This window comes from Molothrus aeneus, chromosome 1 (genome assembly GCF_037042795.1).
Source record: "Molothrus aeneus isolate 106 chromosome 1, BPBGC_Maene_1.0, whole genome shotgun sequence".
In the NCBI taxonomy this organism is placed as follows: domain Eukaryota; kingdom Metazoa; phylum Chordata; class Aves; order Passeriformes; family Icteridae; genus Molothrus; species Molothrus aeneus.
In genome coordinates this window covers 37,263,620-37,285,887 of record NC_089646.1, presented here as the reverse complement: position 1 = coordinate 37,285,887, position 22,268 = coordinate 37,263,620, and the positions used below count along the sequence as shown (strand labels likewise).

The 22,268-nt window shown below is 36.2% G+C and overlaps 1 protein-coding gene across 1 annotated transcript in view; it reads right to left on the bottom strand.

Moving 5' to 3' along the window:
- Window positions 1-1,633: 1,633 nt before the first annotated feature.
- Window positions 1,634-22,268, bottom strand: part of KCNH8 (potassium voltage-gated channel subfamily H member 8) — a 176,804-nt gene continuing 156,169 nt past the window's right edge. The window contains exons 12-16 of the mRNA XM_066570002.1: window positions 21,484-21,522; window positions 19,449-19,804; window positions 15,349-15,473; window positions 14,233-14,309; window positions 1,634-3,448 (exon numbers count right to left, since the gene is read on the bottom strand). Coding sequence (XP_066426099.1) covers window positions 2,738-3,448; window positions 14,233-14,309; window positions 15,349-15,473; window positions 19,449-19,804; window positions 21,484-21,522 — 1,308 coding nt within the window. The 3' untranslated portion in view covers window positions 1,634-2,737. The remainder of the gene's footprint in view (window positions 3,449-14,232; window positions 14,310-15,348; window positions 15,474-19,448; window positions 19,805-21,483; window positions 21,523-22,268) is intronic.

The window sequence follows — 22,268 nt, the reverse complement described above, 5'->3', positions numbered from 1 at the left end:
GCTGGGTGCTGGCTGGGGTTAAACCACAACACTTGGAATGAAGGTGGTGCTCCTGCCTTGTCTGAAGTTCCTTGAGCTTTTCCTTGGAAGGCAGTGCGCTCACCGGTGTGATGCCCATCTTGCAGAATTTCTGCAATTCTTGTGTGTTCCTTGAAACTATGGCCAGTACAAACAGTGTTTGCCAGCTTTGTTTGGGATGTGCTTGACAGTTGCAGAAACAAGGAACAACTTAGCACAGATATCCTAGTGCTATTTCTACATAATTACTGCACATGCCTTTTTTTAATTTTATTTGAGAATAAAATGTACAACACTAAAGCTAAGGCTGTGTATACAAAGAGGATTTTTTGTGTTTCCACTGACCTTTTTAAACTTTCATACAAAACTGACACAAAAACTCCAGGACAAAACATCTGGTTCCAATGTCATGACACCAGTGTTTATACTGGAAAATTAAAAAAAACACAATGCCAAAATCTTAATGCATATACATACTGGTTTATATGTCATGAAATGAGAAAGCAAATGCTTCCCCCAGTTTATATGGGCAATGGAAATTGTTAAATGATATTGGGAACTAGGCATGGTGTGTTTGTGCATTCTCAGTCAGTAATTGGAATACAGTAGCCTGAGGAATCAGGATTTGTGGACAGCTGAGCAGCATGTATCAGTGCATCCCAAGGAACTGCACCTTGTGGCGAGGACAGGAGAGGACTGTGGCTGTAGGGTGCTGAGGTGTGGTGGGGTTCCTGCCCTGGGTGTGGGGAGCAGGCAGCCTCCCCCCGCCTCCTGCCCAGTGCTGAAGTGGGGTGGGCGACAGTGGATGGCTGAAGGTGAACCAGGACTGTTTGCAGAAATATCATAGAACTGTACTTGCTACTGTATTTGCTACTATTATTATTTTATTATTTTTTTAAAATTTCTGGGATATTCTTTATTTAATCTGTACTTCTCTATTTAACCTTAAACTAAGTAAAAACTGGAATAAAGGGAAAGTAAGAAACCCTGTATACAAACACTCACATTGAGGTGCAGACACACTGGCAAAATTCAGGTAGCCCAAAATGGGAGATGACACTTCATCCCTAATTTGTACCAGTAGGAAAATGGCTGTGGAAGGATGTAGGCTGGGTACAGAGTGTCAGCCAGGGTTTTGTATTCACACACAGAGCCAAATGTTAAAATATATTCCGTCTTTGAAGTTTCTATTAAAATCCCACCAAAACAACCTCTTGAGGAAGTTAAACCTAAATCTGTGCTCTGTAAAAATTTTAATTTGATAACCACCGGTTTGCATGAATTATAAAATATAACTTAGTTTACTTATCCATTTTAGGACATTTATTTTGGCTTGTAAGTGTGGTTTTTTTTAGAAAGCTTGTTAAAGGATATGTAAATTTGATGCTCACTGCACATCTTTATATATAAAAAATCAAAATTCCAATGCAAATCTGTAGCCTTGGTTGCACTGTAGCAATATGTTTCTAGTACATTAAATACCAGAAAAAAAAAAGCTGGGAGTGCATTAAGTCAGATTCTGGATTAAATAATTCACCAAACCTATAGTATTTCCTTTAAAAAAATTCTGACTAAAAATCAAAGCTAGTTTTCAGAGATGAGACAAAAAGACCAATTAATAAATAACTACTTTAATCTTAATTCTTTGATTCAGACTTATTAAAATTGTAATTTTCTCCTTCAGTATTCCTCAGTTTGCTCATTGGTTTTCATCCCTTTTCATGTTCTTAACCAGATATAAAGCCCCTACACAGGAATGTATTTAAATGTTGACTTGGTCTTACAAATGACAACGCAATACTAAAACACAAACCAAGAGTACCTAATGTTAGCAGTATAACAACTCACTTTTTAAGTAGTGATACCTTATTATACGATACTACATTCCAGCTCTTTTATTTTTTTAAATAAAATAATACCTTAATTTATTTGTATTCCACCAGAATGAGTACATTCATTGCAAATTGCATGCACATAAAAGGGAAGCCATTTGTAAACTACATGATATCTTAACAATAAATAGTATTTGATCTAATACACGATGGTAGTGCATTTCTCGTTAAAACTGCAAGCTTTTACCAAAATGAAACCAAACTCTTATTCTCTTTATAAATATTTTAAATAATTTTAGGTACATGTTTCATACCAAGTATATAAAAATAGTATTTTTAGATAAATTAGGAGGTTTCATTTACATGACAAATAACGTGCAACATCTAAGAACTCTCTAGCAGCTCTATTTGGTTGATTGTCTAGATGACATGCAGCGAATGTCCTTTGCCTTCACAGAACTGACAAAAAGACCAGCAGGACCCACGATCACCTGAAGCAAACAGTGCCATAGATATTGTTTGGGAACAACAGTCAGACACTCAGGGAAAACCTTTGCTTCGATGAACAAAAGCCACCCACAGTTCTTTGTGCTAGACTTCCAGCTGCTCTGACCCTCAGGGTCTTTGGACTATCACAAAAGTCTGTCAAACAGACAGGTTATATCTGTATTGAAAATGTTTTTTCAACATGCTTCTAGAATATAGAAATTTTTGTTTTTCCTATAGTATGAACCATTACCTTTTCTTACTTTCTATAAGTCTGAATTTTCATGTTTGTTAGTCTCCATGATAGCCAAAACGGGGATCAAATAAAGCAGTCATGCAGTACTCTCTAAAGTTAAAACTGGCAGCTGTGGAACATGCTCTGAGTACCACTTCACTGTTTCTCATACATCTATGGCTTGGCAGTCTTTATCTTTAACATCCCTTGTGCTTGTCACAATGTCTATTGGGAAATCTGGAGTCTGTGCAGAAGTTACTCCGGCTGTTCCTTCCAGGTCCCATGATCCTGGCAGGTTCTCAAGGCTTAGTGAGCTGATTGCTCCTTGGCTAAAGCTCCCTTCCTCTGATCTGCTGGGCAGCACTAGGTGCAGTGATGTCTCTGATGAAGAGCATACTGAAGGAGAAAGGGTTGCTGAAATAGACTGAAGAGGAGTCAGGGTAGTGTCTGAATGGGGAGAGGTGCATCTTAAAAATTGCAGATTGTCTTTCTGAATTACCTGATACTGGGAAGGGGAATTTTGAAGGCCTGTTGTATAATAAAGTTCACCATCCATAGAATTTTGCAAGTTGGGTTCAGTCCTTTGGGGACTGCTGCCTACAGAAGACAGATCTGCATTCCAAATGTCACATAGTGTGTTTCCACGACAAAGTTGTGCTTTGGTGCAAGTGAAGTTGCCAGCTTGCATGTGAGAGCAAGGCTGATGTGTAGTCCAAGCCACTCGAGGCTGCAGACTGTCCAGTGTGGGACTTCGAGATAGGCTGTGCACAGCACAGAATCCTGGAGGCTTCTGGGACGTGAGTAGGTTTTCCAGAAGGTGCATCACATTCTTCATATCCTTACGTAATTGTGAGACTTCTTGACTTAAAGATGTCATCTGTTGTGAAAGGGCAAAATATCACAGTATTTATTCATGCACCATGCTTAAAATATGTACACATATCCATCCCTCTTTTCTTTCTAGCAATAGCAACTTTCATCTTTGGCACAGTGTTTCTACACTAAAGAAATGCATTTTGCTAGTGTATATGTGGGAAATATTCCTTCCAGATCTTTAATTTACCTGATTTCAAATTATTTTCTGTATATAAAAAACGGTCATAGGATCAGAACTGAGATGATTTCCAGATGCAGTATGACATCAACATTTTCTTGATCAATTGTTAAATATTTTAAACCACAAAACTTTCTTAGTAAACAATTTCATGCTGATGAATTACATAAAAATGAGTTCTTGAGAAATCTTTTTTAGAAATACATATGAAGTATACTGCTGTCTTTATAGCAAAATAAAAGAAATCCATATTCTAAGTTGCTGGATGCAAATAGTAGTTAAATGAAAATCTTGTGGACCACTACAAAAAAAAAGGGGGGGGAAACCTGAAAACTCTAAAACTCACTTGCTACCTATAATTATTTAAAAAATATAAGATTGTGGAACAGTTTGTTTCCATGCACTTTTGAGTATGCTTGAAAGGTACTACATATAACAGACATTAATCCATTGCATAGATTTATCTGGTGCATGTGCAAAAGGAAGAATCAGATTTTTAATTAGACTTTTTCTCTTAAATGCTGAAACTGCTGATAGCATCCATGTGGTTCCATAAAATACATGAAGTCTTTCCTCAACACTGCTATTTTGGGTGAGGATCAGATTGGCAAGTTCTGAATCTGTGTTTTAAAGTTGACTGGCATTTTAACATTAATGGGCATATTTTTTATGCCTTTATAAGGATGTTTTGGCAAAGAAAAGTCTAGTTCAAACATAAAAGTAACCCATTCATAATTTCAAAGGGTAGAAAGTAAATTTGTGTCCATGATGGTTATCAATCTCTTTTAGGTCATAGCACCATCATTATAATGAATATAGAGTTTCTCATACTGATGCTACTCTGTTGAAAAAAGACATGACTGCACATTAATCTTCAAGCTACATGTCAAAAAGAAAATAGCTAATTCAGGGAGCTTTTCTTTAACATCAGTTAGAGACACCACTGATTAGATGACCTTCACAAACTAATTTTCATTGTTCTGTCAGGATAGTTCTGAAGAAATCTGCTGGAAATACATTTCAGGCTGACTTTGATTCTGTTATTACAGGCACAATTATTATAAAGAAATTTGGAGAAGAAAGTAGGAAGTTACAATACAGCTCCTATAGATCTATTTATTTTTCTCTGAGCTTAGAGGTCAAACCCAAATTATTGTTTAATAATTTTGTAATGATCACACTGCCTCTGGAGATAAAATCCTTAACGGGAGAAGACTCCTGAGTGGCAGGTGACAGGACCTCTGTCTTTGCACTTCTCTTTCTTTCTGCCTTGTCTAATTGAGTCATGGTAGATAGAAAATACCATGAGATCCTCTTCTGTCAGCAGAGATTAAGCTTTGAATGCCTGGTAACTTCAGTTAATGTGAGCAATTAAAATATGCTGCCAAAATGCTCTGTGAGCAGGCTTCCCACGGGGTCAGAGGAGCCAGTGAGGGTTATTGGTACCATCAGACTGTGAGAAAACACAGTGAGTTTTCCGGACAAATCAACCTCACAAGAACTCCTATGTTCTGTTGGACCCTAGGAGATGGTATTACAAAACCTCCAAAAGCTTTTTTTGGGAAGGATGGGGGAAGATAGCCATGGGTTTTATTGTCTATCTAGATTTACTGGTCATCAGTTCTTTTTAGGATCATCACTGGCCCCTACACCTCATGGATACAGCAATGATTTTCTGTGCATAATTTCCAAACTTGCATCATTTTTCAGGGCTTTCTGCAAATATGCAAATAAAAATGTTGACACTACCTTATGAATATGTACCTTACCTAAACTATGAATGCTGTGTGAAAATATCCGCAATTTTAAAATGTCTTGTTTGGTTTGAGTCTCGTTTTTGTTTTCCATTTCTCGTCACTTATGAGCTTTTTAGAAGTTGAATCATCATTTAGCATATTTCTTTTGTCAAATTATTAAGAAAATACAGCAAAAATCAATCCCAGCATCAGCACTTGTGGCAACGCTGAATTTCTGTTCTTTACTACTTGCTCAAGTACCCAGATACTCTGCTTTTGATATATCAGCTAGCTCATAGAATGTTTCCTTCTCACAAACTTGCTCTTGCACCAACATAGGAATTTAACTGATAAACCCCTATAAAGAAAGCTTTAATCATTTCCAGTAGGATGATAGTCAGAATAGTTATGCCAAACTTAATTCACCACTATCAGTTAGTAAGATTTGTTTGGACCCATTCTGGATGTCACATACACAAAAAAATATGTAGCTTTCAGGATTTTACAATGACAGGATGAAAAGATTAAACCTCCAGTATCTATATTGCGATTAATTATAATATGTCTCTATATTATTGTAGTCCTATACACGCATAGCATACTATTAGTGTTCCTACCAACATTACCCTGTTTATGCTATTATTTTTATACCCTAAAGAGATCCCTGAGCAGATGCAAATTAAAAGGTGTAACGGGGGGGAAAAAATGTTATCAGTACTATTAAAAATTTCACAATGTTTGAGAAAGTGCAAAAGAACAGGGATTAAAAGCCAAAGGAATTTTAAGTCTATGAAAGAGAAATTGAAAGCAGTATGGTTTCTTCTTGAGGAAAAAGGGCTAATTCCTGGCATGCCAGTAAGACTGCACTCTTTTTAGGAGATCACTGATTATTGCTAGGCAAAACAGCTATTGGTACAAATGGTTCCTGCTGTGCTAGGCAGACAGCTTTAAAATTATCTCTGAGATCCCAAATATACTCGAAATGCTGCCTTAACACTTCCTAGGACTTGAAAAAGATACTGCAATGTTTCCAGATGTAGAAACTGGGTTTTATACAGATTTAGCTTCAAGTAGCAAGAGGTGCTTCTCAAACTGGTTGAAAGCGATGTGCTGGGGCCTTTTTAGTAGACTATGTTATCAGGAAAGAATATATTCAAAATAGAGGTTAAAATAAAAATTTCAGTAGATGTATTTTGTATTTTAAAATTACTTTGGCAGTTTCAGAAGAAAGAGTATTTTTCTTTACTACCAGTATTAAACTGTTCAGCAGTTTGAGTATTTTGTTCCATGTAGTTAGGTAGGAATGGTGTAATGCTTGTTGCTCGTTTAAATGGCTGAACAAATTTATTTTTCTTCCCATTACATATTCCAATATCTATGTTTTAAAGACAAATTTTAAACTGGAATACCTAGCTATCATCACTGTTCCTGGATAATTCTGAATGTCCTAGGGTGACTTTAATAATCAACCCTAAATTTAAATAATGGATAAAATAAGACTTCTTTTCTGATTAGATGCTGATTAGATTCCTATTTGTACATATTTTTCTCACCCTGTGTTTACTCCCTTTTGAAATTCAAACTTCAGACCCAGATATCTTCCTGCTTTGACTCTTTCTAAAAACCCAAAGAAGTGAAGATGAATATTGGCTTCTTGAGAAATGGAAGCTGTATTTTGGCAGAGTGGAGGAGCTGCCTGGCTTGGGCTGCATATGGCAGCTTCTCTATTCCCTTGCTTGGTTTTTCATTAAGTCAGGGAGATTTTCAGCTAGAAAGAGTTGTCTTTGAAGCTCAGATTAACTAACTGCTGGTATTCTGTTTCTTACTGACTGCACTGGTGAATGAATGAAACAAGAATTGACCAGGGACAGCCTCTTCATTGATCATCTATCAGCAGCTCTGTGGCCACTGGTATTGTGGTGACAGATGTTTCTGATTTAATGGCTTTAGAAACAAAGCTACTTGCAGGAAAAAAAAAAAAAAACAGTGCAGCTAATCTGAGTTCAGATTAAATCTATAGGATTTGTGCAATGATATGATGACTCAGTTTCAGTGACATAAATCCAGGAATCTGGAAGGTTGTGCAATTGGCTTTACCATGTAAGAGTAGGAAATTTGGTTGTCTGCTGACTCTCTAGCCAGCTCTTTGGTAGTTCCAGTGACCAGTTTTTCTGGGTAAATTAGGACACCAAGATTATTGCTATTAAACACACAAGGATAAACGAGAGAAGTACAAAGGACTAGAGTATTTAAATATATTCAAGTTAACAGAGGTCCCATGAAATTCAGTCTAGAAAAGGGGTTCCCAAACTGCAGTTTAAATAATAATTTGTGGGAGTGAATTATTTTAATAATAATTCACTGGGAGTGAATCTGGTGGGAAGGGGAGGGGAGGCAGAGCGGTATGAGAGGAAACTTGGTTAGAAGTATAGAGCACCTGTCCTACAAGGAAAGGCTAAGAGAATTGGGATTTTTCAGCCTGGAAAAGAGAAGGCTTTGAAATAACCTTCTAGTACCTAAAGGGAGGCTACAAGAAAGATGGAGAGGGATCATGTACAAGAGGATGCAGTGACAGGACAAGGGGTAATGGCTTCAAACTGAAAGGCAGTAGATTTAGTTTAAATATTAGGAAGAAATTCTTTACAGTGAGCATGGTGAGGCACTGGAACAGATTGCACTGGGAGGCTGTGGGTGCCCCATCCCTCAAAGTGTTCAAGGCTGGGTTGGATGAGTCTCTGAGCAACCTGGTCTAGTGGAAGGTGTCCCTGCCCCTGATAGAGGGGTGGAAACTGGATGATCTTTATGGACCCTTCCAACCCAAACCATTTCATGATTCTATGATTGTTGAATGTGGACTCCTGCCTTCAGATTGGCAAAGAATCAGGATGGTGTCAGCATAATGGTGGCAATAAGAAAATCAGGTTTGGAAATTACTGCTTCAAGGAATTAAAAATTCCTAGAGACAAACTGACTGACTAGCTATTGATTGAGAAAAAATGGAGGATTGTGGAAATCCCAGGTGGCTGGGAGAAGAGAAGCTGGCAATGTGTACTGATGAAAGGAAACCTGAGGTAGTATATATGATGTTGGGCAAAAATATTAAGCATACAATTTCTGTAAGCATCTAAATGAATAGTTAAAAGAAGACAGGCAACATTATGGTTCTTAAGAATAAACCATAGCAAAACTATAATTCTCTTCTTTAACTGAAGAGCTGTTTTAAAATATAAAAAGAAACTTTAGATGTAATATTTATCTTGTCAGAAGACTTCTAAGATGTTACTGTCCATCTGACATTCTTCTAGAACTACAAGAAAATATGAGGGGGACATAATCATCATAAGCTGGATTCTTACATGATTGGAATGATTTATGACCAATAGCTAGCTGTCATCCATGGACACTTTAAGATATTCTTTTCAGCATCCTGTCCAGATCTGTTTTTATTTAATGTTTATTTTGAATGCCTAAATGGAATTCATGTTCACTTTTAAATATCAGTAATATGAAATTCAAGAAAGATAAATCTTAAACATTACATCTGAAAAGAAAATATCAGAGGCATAATTATGAAGTTCTGCCTATGCAGAGTATTATAGAAAATAGTCTATGGAGGTCTGCTAAATGACACTTTGTCGGCATTAATCATACTCCCAGGATCCATAAACAGCATATCTTCTTTAATTGAACTCTACAAGGGTTTTTTTTCCACAAGGAATTACTAAGGCTGCTTGACATTGTGTACTTTGTCAGTGACTTCCAAGATGAAACCAAAGACAATTCAAAAGAAAATTATGTCAGTGAAAAGCTTTTAGCAAATTTAATGGGCAAAAAAAGTCAAAAGAAATTTGGTTTGCTGAGATTTGCTGGAATAGCGTGTTTCCAGAATAAATTGACTTTAGAAGGAGAACACCAATCAACTTTTTCTTACGCTCTTCTAGGCAAAAACGAAAAAACTGTGAACTTATGAACTTGCATACCCACAGGCATTCACATTTAGATGTTGGGAAAATAGATGTTATGAGTACAGAAACATTTTGAAATGCCTGTTAGATATTAACTGGACGTCATCATCTGTCATGGTAATAATATTTTTTATTCAAATTTGAAGTCAGTTTTTGGTGTCCAGTTGATTTGTATACTGCATGGCTGCCTCTTGGTTAATTCCTTTGTCTCAGGTGCCAAGGAAAAGTGCCAGGGGCACACCACAGCATATGGGACTTATACCATGTAGGTGCAGTGTGTTCTGGTTAAAAAAATATAAAAATCTAAGCTTCAGAGCATCAACTATTTTTGTTACCTTCATCAGCCAATGCCTATTAAACTAACACTAAAAGAAGAAAAAGGTTAGCTGGAAAGGCTTCTCTACAGCTATCAAAGTATGAGAGTAGACAGACAAAACAACAAGCTTCTTTGGAAACATGAATGTCAGTGCTAAAAGAGATGTATTTTTAAAAATCTCAGTAGACAAAGTGAATTTAGTCTGCACGTAATGTTTAGAAAGCTTTTATTTCTTCATACAAATGATATTTGGTTTTATGTTTTTGCTTTAATGTGAAATTTACATGGCTAAAATCCAAAATGGGTAGATTACATTTAATAGTTTTTATCATCTATAAATGTCATTAGTTCACTTTTTGCCACATTTTTCTTGATTGAAGGATGTTTTACAAACCAAATCACTGGGATAGCCTTGCTGCAAAGTAATTTCTCTTGTGTGCTGATAGAGTTATGAACTTGTTAAGAAGAGCATGTATTTAATTACTCTAAGTCAAGCGAGTTCATTATATGAGCTCTCAAGTCGCAAATTGAACTTTAACAATATATCCCCTATGTAAAACTAGAAGCCTGACTGGCTTCACCAAATTTTCTTTTGTGGCCTTGATTATCATTTGCATATATTTTTAATATTAAAAATGCATTTTTTTCCAGTACTGAGAGGAGAATAGGATTGATTTTTGTCAGCTGGAATTGAAATACATTTTAAAATAATATATGCATAAAATTTATGATTTGGAAAATAAACATATTTGTTTAGGATTGTTCTTTTTGTTAGTTGAAAGTTAAATAGCCCCGTGAATATATTTTCTCTGTTCTGCATACATGCCAGATTGCTTATTTTAAGTACTTGCTTTTAAAAAAACCTAAAATTAAAAATAGCTGAATTTCCACTAAGTGCTCCAATGTGGAGCTAAATAGAAGGCAATTATCTAGCTCAAAACCTGACCCTATTCATATTTCCTCATGTTTGTTTGTTTTTCAGTTGAATGGGAGAAACGTGAGTACTGTGCTCATTATACTGTTTTAGTACTGTAATTGTGGGATCTACTAATGTGGTAAGACATTAAGACATGGAATCAGCCCCCAGATTTCTGAAGCTGAGAGAGGCTGCACTGAAGCTGGGTTGCATATGAAGAAACCAGGGGACATGACAAAGCAACTTGAGTTTGTCTTCATGCACTGTATGAGATGGCCTTTTTATCTGAGCTCAGAATCATGTACCTGTGTTTTTGAATGGAGAATATGTACTTGTAATTAGGGGGGGGAAATATGGCTAAATATTGGGTATTTTTCTTATTTTAACTGATCTGTTTTAAATAATTCAGGTTTGGTTTTTCAAACTGAATCAAGATATTTCTCTGCCCTTTTCATGCAGTGGCTTTCAAATGATAGAGAGTTAAAAGCCTTAAAGGATACAGGCAATGGGACAGTGATAGGCAAGTGCTTTAATCTAAATGTCTTGTCTGTCTGTATACCTCAGAAAATCTGCTTAGTGGTTTCCTATTTTTACTTTGTGGGCTCCTTAGTAGTTATCTATGATTGCATCAGATAAGTGGTGCTTCTGAAAATATGATAAATGTCCAGATACACTCATTTGATCAGTCTTTGCAGATAAATGCGTTGGAAAGACCAGGTCATGTGTAGAGATCTCTGCAAAGGAAGGACACAGTCTTGTAAGGCAGAATACTCTTCCTGAATTCTTGCTCTGCTTAGTTTGTAGCAGGTCTTTGAATCAAGCTTTCCCCAGCTCAGAAAATGTACAATGCTGGTAAATATTGAGTAACCTAATCTTGAAACTATTGCTTAAAAAACTGTGTTTTTACCAGAACAAGAACCTGAACCCCTAGCTCTCACCTGCTATATACTGAAGTTACTGAACTATAATGAATATCATGCCTGCCTTATTCAGTAATTATTTATTCTAAGAGGAAGGGACAAACATGGTAGGAGATAAAGTCATCCTGTTCCACTCTACCTTGCAATACTGAACTGGGAGGAAATTCCTGTATCAGCTTGAATGCTCAATGAGCAGTGAAGTTAGGTGAGGAAGTGAAGAAGGTGGTTAACTGGCTGAGCAGCCAAACCATGGAGCTGTACAACAGCAATTAGGGGTGTGTTCAAGTTTGTCCCACATCCACTGTGCTGACTCTGGAGATTACTCTCCTTAGAGGAAGTCTGTGCATCCATTACTACTAAAGTTAACAAATCTGAGAAGTGAAACCAAGGCACTGACTTCTGTTACTCTCTTAGGTAAATGAAATGGCCTTTGGATTATGTAGTGAATGCCATATACCTAAAATACTGCCAAGAGCTCAGTTGTATTTCTAAAATAGGTATAGCTAATTTTGTAGAATTTTCTCTGGGGTAACATTTTGCTTTGCTTTGCTAACAAGAGACTGTATTAAAAGTCTGAATGGATAGACACATGTCTTTTACCCCCCATGAATAGCTGAAATGTTTCTAAGCTAACTAGTGAACTGTTGTAATACAATTGCCTTTCATGAAAGCAGTTATTTTTGCATTCATTCATTGATTTCTGATCTCCACTGGAAAATGTATTAATGACAGTGTTTACTGCTGCTGGCTACTTCTGACCTGTTTTCTCATATTTTCTTTACCAGGAGGAGACTGTATGTCTTTAATAGCTTTGTTTCTGACTCTGCTGGTATTTTAACTACTGCTAGTAGTCTGCTGCAGTAACAGTGCTAACCCATTACTGGTCATCATCAAATGATGGAATGATGAAAACACTGGGTCTAAAAGAATTCTATACTTTATACAACAACAAAAAACTTCAAGCAGCAGCTACTGTGGATCAGCAAGGCTACTCAGAAGCTCCTTTGGGTAAGCACCAACTCTGTACTATCACTTCAGAAACTCCAGCTGGGTATGTTTGAGTACATGGAGAATATGCAATTAAGCAGCCATTCAGTCATGCGTTTTTTCCAATGTAAATTTTGATCCATGGGAGAACTTGGAGGATACCCATCCATCTCTGGGATTTGAGCCCAGAATATTACCTATGAAATCTAAACCTGGTCCTATCGCCTGTGTTATGTTAATGTGAATGAACAAGTTGCATAACATTTTGTTCAGATAGTATTATTAGGGTAAAATTAAAATTGCATGTGGAGAGAAACGACCTTCAGCGTGTGGAGGCTTTTTTTCTTTTTTTGATTAACATATTGCCCTGCTCCAAGATTTATTTATTTATCACTTTTCACCAGAAAAGCAATGAGAAGCCCAGAACTGTTCCAGTTGAAATGTTTGTTTAATCCACAAAATGCTTGCCTTGGAACATCTGTTACCGTGATATATTTTCCAACTGCCTCTTGTGGATAGCCATATAATACATCCTCCTATTTTAAAAATGACTGTCCTCAAAAGGGATGAATCAAAATGACTTGTGTGTTTCAAAAGCATTACATAGGAAAGATAATTTTCTATCATGATGGTGGTGCTAATGAACATCTCAAATGTTTTTTTTTTTTTTTTAGTTCTTTGACCAAATCCTATAAAAACCCTTAGTTTTTTAAAACCCATAGTCAATGGGGAATGAGACTTTTTTCTGAACTCCACTGTTTGACATACAAATGAGATGATGCATCCATAGTAACTAACTAACCATGCATGCGGTCTTAGCTCAGGATATTTAAGTTATCTAATCAACTTAAGCTGACTCAGGATGAAGGAGGTTTATAAGCTCAATACTTTGTAAGTGGGAAATAATAGCTAGATAAAATATACACAATAAAGAAGAAAAAAAAAGCCTGGACATTTCTGGTAACTAAAGAGCGCAGGGAAGAAGTGAAACTGTGTGGTGGGACTTATTTAAATGTTTCCTCATGTGGAAGTATAAGGAACTGTCTCCAATCCTTTCACATTGAAAGACATAGTAGTATGGGAGCAGATTTTAGTCTTGCAGTACCACTGTGAAGTTAGTCTGATGCTTTAATATTGTTAGCTAAAGTACTGCCAGGGCTGTGTAAATGAAACAATTTAGCTACAGAACATCTCCTTAGGGTTGGATTGATAGTTGATTACAGGCTTGAAGTTATTAAAAGGGAGGAATAGAAAGTGTCACTGAACACTATTGGCCCTGCATTCCTCAGGCTGTATTGCTTGAGCAGGAAGGGATGGAATTCTCTTTCATCCTAAGAACAACACAGGTAAAGTGATTTGAATAATTTTATGTAAATTTGAGTGTGAATAGATTTGCGCATGTCTTTCAAAGAAATTCTGTAAAAGCACAACACACGTCATGACAAGAAAATATGGGAGAAAGAACTTGGGGAAATAATGAGAGGAATGAGACAAATAGGGGCTTACCCAGAAGAGGCTAAATCCTAAGAAAACCAGATACAGTAACCTCATTCTGGTTTTAGCCCTAGCATGTGACACAAACTTTTATGTAGGTTTCATGTAGAAAATTATTCTGAGAATAAGTTAAAAGCCCTAAACTTCCCTACATGTAGGAACCCCATCCAGTTTTCTAAACTCATTTATAACACATTTATCATATTCCTGAGTTTTCTCCAGCATTCCTTGAATCATTTTTAATATCCTTCAACCCCCACAAAATCTTGTTACCTCATTATTAAGCCTGCTGATCTGCTGTTTGGTCTCTTCTGCTTTGATAACGAGCACAGCAGCACCAATTTCAGCCTCTGAAAAGAATTCAAATTCATGTAAATGACAAGAGTATAATCACTTAGAAATGATCATATTGTTCTTGCACTACACCAATCCTTTAAATTTAAACCTGTTTTACAGTTGGCTAGAATGAAAATTAAACCATATGTTTAATGTTAATTTTATAATGCTTGAGAGAAGTGCAATTAATAAAGTCCATAGTGCTCTCTTCACTCTGGACCTGAAAAAATGAAGATGACAACCCTGGTCCATCCATGTGACACTCAGCTCAACACTTTTTAAAAATCATAAATATGACTAAACTTCAATTATTATTTTCCCTGCTTGGCTTTAAGAGAAACAAGATATGTCCTAGTTGCCCCCATGATAAAGGTACTTAGCTATATGGGAGCTGTTTACTTCTAAAAGAGTGTTGGAAACAGTCCCTCTGTCTCTTTTTTTTAATCTTTTTCCCCCCTATCTTGACAAGTTGCATTGCTTTGTGGTGCTATTTCACCAACCTTTTCAGGGTGTAGGCCTGAAACTCCTTGTAAGTAAAGGTTTTCACTCTTTTAAAAATCTATTTAGTTCCATACCCTTCCACTTCTCTAAGTTTTTTAAAAAATGTTAAGAGCCAGGTTTACATATGGCTATTAATTAATTGGGTAAGTTTTTGTTTGGTTGTTTTGGTGGTTTTTGTTTTGTTTTCTTCTTATTTATGGCTTGTATTTTTTTCAGTTTGGTATTAGAATGTTTTTATGTTCAATTTTGTCCTTGTGTTTAGCACCTTCCATGACCAAAGGTTTGGGAGCATGAGGCAGATTGTACAATTCTGGTAAAGCATAATGCATGAAAAACCAGTTCCTTCCACAAACTGTTTTATCATGACTCTCTGTTAGCAGAAAAACAACAAATTGTATTTTTTTACAATGGTGGCACTGAAATGGTACTGAGAGTACAAATATGTGTTTAATCAATTTATGCCACTAGTGAGGATGAAAGAAATAAAGGGGAACAAAAAGCAGTTATGAAAATTGTTTTTCCTAAAAAGTGATTTTCCCAGGCAATGCTCACCTCCAGTTGTAGGAGATAACCTGGATTCCTGATCCTGATTTCTGACCAGCCTGAGCTGATCAGAGCTGAAGTCAAAGGTTTGACTTTCTTCATTATGGTTTCCATCCTCAATCCCATCAACAATTCTGTTGAGAAAAATTGGAGTAATGGAGCAGTTTCATAAACATCGTGTCCATAATATGGTTGTAAAAATTACTCCTAAAGGGCATATTTTTAAACAATGGTAATTTTTTCACAACATAAAGTTTAGAGAAAAGCAGAACCTATTATATTGGCATAACTTCTTGTGAGTCACTAAAAATGAAAATTACTGATAATGGAAGCAATGTGAGGCCAAGTGTAATTAACTGAGGTTTCAAAATTTTAATGAATTTACTTTCACAGTATATTCTGGGTCCAATCCAAAACTACATGGACAATATTTTGCTTTTCATATCTACAGTAATCTGTTGCAATTCTTCTGCACAACCTAAAGAGGCTTCACTATGCTCTTGTGAAGCTAAAATCTCCTTGCCCATAGTCAGGGTCTTAGATTTACTTAGGCAGAGCCTAAGCCTGAATGTAATATATTTATGAAAACATCTCTGTAAACTTCAGTCAAAAGTATCATTTCCATGCAAATAGTTATTCTAAATTTCTTTAAAATGAGCTAGTTCAGACAGGAAAATCTTGTTTGCAAATTTCATACAGGAAGATGCTCAGACCAGCCTCCAGTGTACCAGTTACATTAATAATGGTATTAGATCTGACTGTTAGAAAAGGTATTTTTGCCAGTTATTTCTACCCATGCATAGCAGTTATCTCTAATTTGTAGTGTCAAGAAAGGCAAAGGAAAATAAAATAGGAGCAGTATTTTATACAATAATCGATTTCTGCATTCAAAGAATAGAAAACAGGTATTGGAGGAATTAATACACAGTATTAAAAATATGTATAATTATGACTATTTTCTGCTGTCAGCTAAAATAAATTGTGCTATAAAGAGAACTATATTAAAGTCAATAAAAGAGAATCATACAACTGCCAGTTGTTGACTGATATGAAGCATCAATTTCTTGTTTTGTCCAGGAACAAGCTTCATATTCTGTCTTACAGCAGACAGATGATGTAATACTAATCTGGAAGGGCTGAGATAGAAAACTCTTAGCCTCTCAGTCATTTGGGATAAATTTGTGATGATGGACACTTTTCATCTAATAAAGATTTTTTTTATACTTTTCATCTAATAAAGATATTTTCAGGAAAGCTTCTTGACTGGAAATGCTTGGAGAAAAAGAGCAAACAACACAGAGATATCTGTGATGTATCGGACTTGAAAGACCCATGTAACTCAGACCTCTGTATGAATACCATGTGTGCTTATCTTTTTTGGCTCTTCCTGTGGGTTTAGATCTCCATGTCATGTCTGTGTTCATGATGCCAGTTGGATGTTACTAGACTTGACTCTAATCTTAATCAACCTCTGGTAGAAGAGGAGACTCAAATGTGGTGCTTGAGCAGCCCTGGCCTATACTGCTCTCTGCAGCTGAAAACCAGAATGATTACTTTGTTTGAAATTTGCTATATAACCTTTTTAATGTCATTTGGCCTCACTGCTTCAAAAGGCAAATTTTAAATACCAGTATCACTTTTGTAGAGGTTTCTAATTATATAAAATGCTAACATTTTAACTGCCTTTAAAGCACACAGTAGAAAGCTTACTCAGATGTGACCTGGAATTTATAGATGCTACATTCTTTATAGTGTTTTAAGATTCAGACTAAAAGGAAATTATATTAGCACAAATACCTTGTTAGGAGTGCCAGGCTTCTATGTGGAAAATATATAATGTGCAATATGCTTATTCATATACAAAGATCTGGCCTGGGGAACTGCATAACCTAGTAAATTGAAAACATGAGGGGACAAAGGTAATTGGTAAGCCTCACCCCTCTCTGAATCAGCTATTGTACAGCCCTGAATTCTCTCTTGAAGACAGAAAACTCCACTCTTAGAAGCCAAAAAAAAAGTCAGAAAAGATTAACATGTGACCTCTTCTATCCAGTTGCTTAGGGCTAGTGTGCACTCCTCTGTGCGGGTCTAAGGAGATTCAATTACATAAAACCTCCTCCTAGGGCTGCCTTTATTATCACTTACATTTTCTTCCTTTTGGTGCTTTTCCACTTCATAGGCAGAACCCAAAAAGCAATTGGGAAGACCAGGGCTCTATTCTAGAAACTGCGAATCTAGCTTCTCTTCCTTGCACCAAGAGCTCTTTAAAAACTTGACCCAGTCTCTGGGCTTTATTGCTTTCACTGTGGGGTACAAAGACAGAACCTGAAGCACCTGTAAAGAATTCTAATTAGTTTCCTTAGGAAATATCCACAGCAGAAGTTTCTTAAGAAACTGTGGTTATACACCTCAGAGCAGCACTGACTGGATATTTCAATCAGAGTCTTGTCTTTCCCTTGCCTTCCTTGGCCAACATTTACCAAATGTAAATGACAATTTTAAATAAGGTCTAATCAATTTTAATTAGGGTCTTATTTTCTCCTTAATGCTTACAAGGAAACACTTAAGACTATTTTTTAAAGTGGTATTAACTTGTCAGTTTAAATATTCTAATAATATAAACTCCTTCTAGGACATAAAATGAAAGTGTTTTGTCTGGAAAAAAAAAGATCGAAAAACATATATCTTGGTCCAGTTTTCCAGCCTAATAACAGGATTAGCCTACAATTATAAAATTATGAATGGAAACAGGAAATAATATATTCAAACATACATTTTCATATTTCCTTTTGCAGCCTTAGGTGCCAACGTCTGGCTGCATAAATTCAGAGCAATAATGAGCAAGACTATATTTCAGCAGAAAATATAAAAAGTAGTTTCTCCCTGAATTACCACTTATTTTGTGAATGATAATGACCTTTACTTATAGCTGACTGAACCAAAATCCTATGAGATCTAGAAAAACAAATGAGAAAATATCACATAGTGCTATGGTTTTGTTGGCATAGCGGTGTTCTGTCAAAGGTTGGACCGGATCTTGGAGGTATTTTCCAACCTAAATGATTCTGTGATTTCTATGATTTTATGAAAAAATTAATTGCTTTGTATCCAGGTACTAGTTGAAACTTGTCTGTACTATTAAAATATATGATGAGGGGGAAAGGGTTCTATGTAATCTTCCATGTCATTTTTATAATTGCATGTCTAGGGACTTGTGCTTTGACAGAGTTAAACAGATATTTTTCAAGCTGTGGGTATTTCACATTTGCAATGGCAAGTTCCTGAAACTTCCACTCTGCCTCTAATGAATACAGGAAGTGCTTGAACATGTAAACCACTTCAATTTATAGGAGACAAAGCTTGAACTGGAAGATGAACCACTGCATCTCCTTGTATGTATGCTTGTCATTTCCCTAAAGAACCGGTATTAAAACTAGGATTGCACTGCAGCAATTTAGCAGCAGGTTACATAAATCACTTGTAAGTAACGTACAAATTAAAAAATGGAAATGTTTTAAATTTTACACTAGTAATACCTCAATAAACTGTCATACAATGCTTCTTTGTGTTAAAAGACACAGCAAAACAGATTTGCTAAACTCTGTATTTAAAGTCTGTATGACTTCCATTATCAGATTTCCTGTCTCCAATGAAAAAAACTCTCTAAATATTTTCAAAAATTGCTTAGCAATTGTTTTCCATTATAGTTCTGTACTACAGTAGCTTTTTTGTATTTTCTTGGCTATGCTATAATTTCATTCATTTGCTTTCTAAATTTTTCTACTTCTGATGGACTCAGAATGTTTCATAGTGTTATTGGGGAAATGAATATTATAGACAAAATGATACCACATAAGGCCAGACTATTTAAATAGACATTTTTGCAGTTGCTTGCTTTTTTTAGTGCCCTTTTTGTGGGTAAAAATACTTTAGTTTACAATAAACTTCTAAAGCCATAACATTCTGCATAGTGTGCAATGGTTCCTACAATAACGTGGGATTGAACAGAAGTATAAACTATTAAAGAATGACTCTTATAGTGACAAAATCGTGGTATTTTTAATAGGAGTCAGACGATAGATAAGAAAATGATCATTCATAACTATTACCTTGGGCTCAGATCTGGTGGGCCGCTGGCAGTCAGTGCTGACAGGTACAATTTAAGGTTTTTGTCCTTCCTTTTGGAGTAGTAATGGATCTCTGTTTCATGTTTGGCTCGTGAGGGGTTTGAACTGCAAGCACGGATGGGGGAATGGAAGGGTACAGTTCCTGAGGCCAGCTGCTTCAAGTTTCTCCCTAGGTGGCTTTTGCTGCTTGCACTCTTCTTCTGCTGAGAGCTATTTGTGCTTCGTGTATCAATTGGTGAAAGGGTGCTGCTTTCTTCTTCTCCCTCCTCTTCCTCATCTTCATCTTCCACAATTGAAGGGAGTCTCTTCTTTATATTTCCATTTCCCTTGAGCTCTGTCTAAAATAACAAATAATATGTAGTAGTGTAAAATTCAGAGCCTGATATTGCAGAAACCCATTTTTTCTGCTGTTCATTCTGGAACAAACCCAGACCTAACACAGCTTTCTTTTCTCATTAAAGAGAGCTCTTTTGGAACTTATCCATACCTTCAGCTATGGCTGTATGTGCAAATATAAGAAAAATACAAATTAAAAAAGGTCACTCCTGACGCGGTCAGCAAACCCACTGCAATATGTTTTCTTACCAAGAAAGAGTACACAACTAGTCCTTACAAGCCATTTGCCATATGTACACTTGAGAAGATTAGTTTTGTTTAGCTGAGGCATTATTTCTTGAATGTTATGCTACCAGAATCTTGGTGGTCCACAGAAGAGATATGAGGCTGGTTATTCAAATAATACCACTTTTTCACATGGAACCTTTTATAATGTATAAATGGCATTTACATCAGTTAGCTGAAGCCCAGTGGTCTCTGTGTCCTTCTAAATTTTTGTAACTGAAGTAATTGCTGGGATGGTAGACAGACTTTTCAGTTCACTCCAACTCCTGTTAATGCACCAGTAGTGTGATGGTTTCAGCTTCAGAGCTGAGTCATCAGAAAGCAGAGATATGTCTGGTTTTGAAAAAAAATGCAATTTAGATGCTTGATGTTGGAATCATGGAAATTTAGAGCCAACATAGACCTGTGCTCTACAATTTATGTACTGATTACAGCACAATGTAGGAGATCACCGTTTTTTTTGGAGTAACAAAGTATGCTGATCATGAGTGCCGACACGTGCCAACATAGACAAGATCAGACCTTAACTCAGAAATTGTTCCATTTATTCCCATGGTACAACTTTCTGTATTGTTAGTAGATGAATGGCCTAAGGCAGACTCAGGTTCTAGGTCAAATTAACAAACCAAATGCAACTTCATGGTTTCAAAGGGAGTTGTTGTTTTTAATTTTTTTTTTTTTTTTTACAGGCTAGTCCTCTTAATCAAGCTTGATTAAGGCACTGCTAGCTTTATATAGAAAACCTCAGATGACCCTGCATAGTCAGAAATCCCACATTCAGGCCAAGTGAGAATACAGGCTGGGTGAAAATACAGATTTGGGGAATTTATCCAAATATTCTAAGCCCCTATTAGCATCTGTCCAAATGTTCTGCAGCATAGGTTTAATTCTGTTACAACACACTTTGGTTGAATGTATGCTTTTCTCTTGGTGTGTGTTTACAGATTTAGTAGTGTCTTAATTTGAGGTATATATGAAGAGGTAAGAATTCCAAGTTTTGACAGAAGGCATGTCTTTAAAAAATAGAAAAGCCTTGTTGTCAACTGTAGTAGTCATTCAAAGGCTGTCATGACGATTAAATTGTACAGGACCTGGCACTGATACTGCCTATACTCTACAGAGAACGAGTGTTACCCATATTCAAAACTTTGGCTTGGGTAGCCATGTATCTAGAATGTAGTTGCTATAAGAGGATATTCAAATTTAGTACCTGGGAGAAAAGATCACAAGCTGTTACTCATAAAATGGGCAGAACTATCTGCAGGATGCTATTTAAATTCTCATTCTGAAAAAATTGAAGTCTGTTTTCAAGAAGGAAAGGAGGGAGTTTGTTCTGGTTATAATTATGTGCACGTTCAAAGTGAAGCTTGGCATAATTAAAATGTGATCAACATACCTGGGATAGTGTAGGCTTGTTGGATAATTTTGATATTACCTGCAAAAAACAAACCAAAAGGTAGGAAGTATGTACATCTGTACAGTTTGGATTCCAACGGGATACAAACATCTAAACCAGAACATTTATGTACAAGAAAAGACACTCATGATATTAAATAAAATGGTGTATTAAATTAAATGGTGACATAACACTGAACTAAGGATAATCTTTGCAAACAGGTGCTGTGAGAGTAAAAAAAAGTTGTTTCATCTTAAATAAAAAGCAAGTTAATGAAAAATAAATTATTTTACTTTAATAAAAAGTAGATCAAGACTCCAAACCTGCAATTAAATCTAGATGTATGAAAGCATGGCTGGTAGATTTCAGTGCTGGTTTGGTGGAAGTGCAGGAGCAAGTGCTCTACTTTGGCCATGCTTAACTTTAGCTCCTGTGCCAGCCTAGTCTGTATGTGAAGATGAACTAAGTATCTCCAGCATCTTTGAGGAATTTTCAAAAGCAGTGGAGGTACTGAAGCAAGTAGGAGTAAGGTAGCCTTGAGGGAGAGTTGTCTAAACTATTCAAGGCCCTATATTTTCCTGTCTTGAATTACACAGAAAGTAAAACAAAACAAAAGGAAAAAGCAAAAATGATGCAACTTCAAGAGTAACTACTTCTAATAAAATCCACTGGAACTGCTGAGTAATAGCTGTTGTGAAAATTCTGCTGTTTATTTGAATGGCCACATCTTGACTGTGGGCAAGTCTCTGGCTGCCTATATACTGTATTTATATGAATATTTCAGT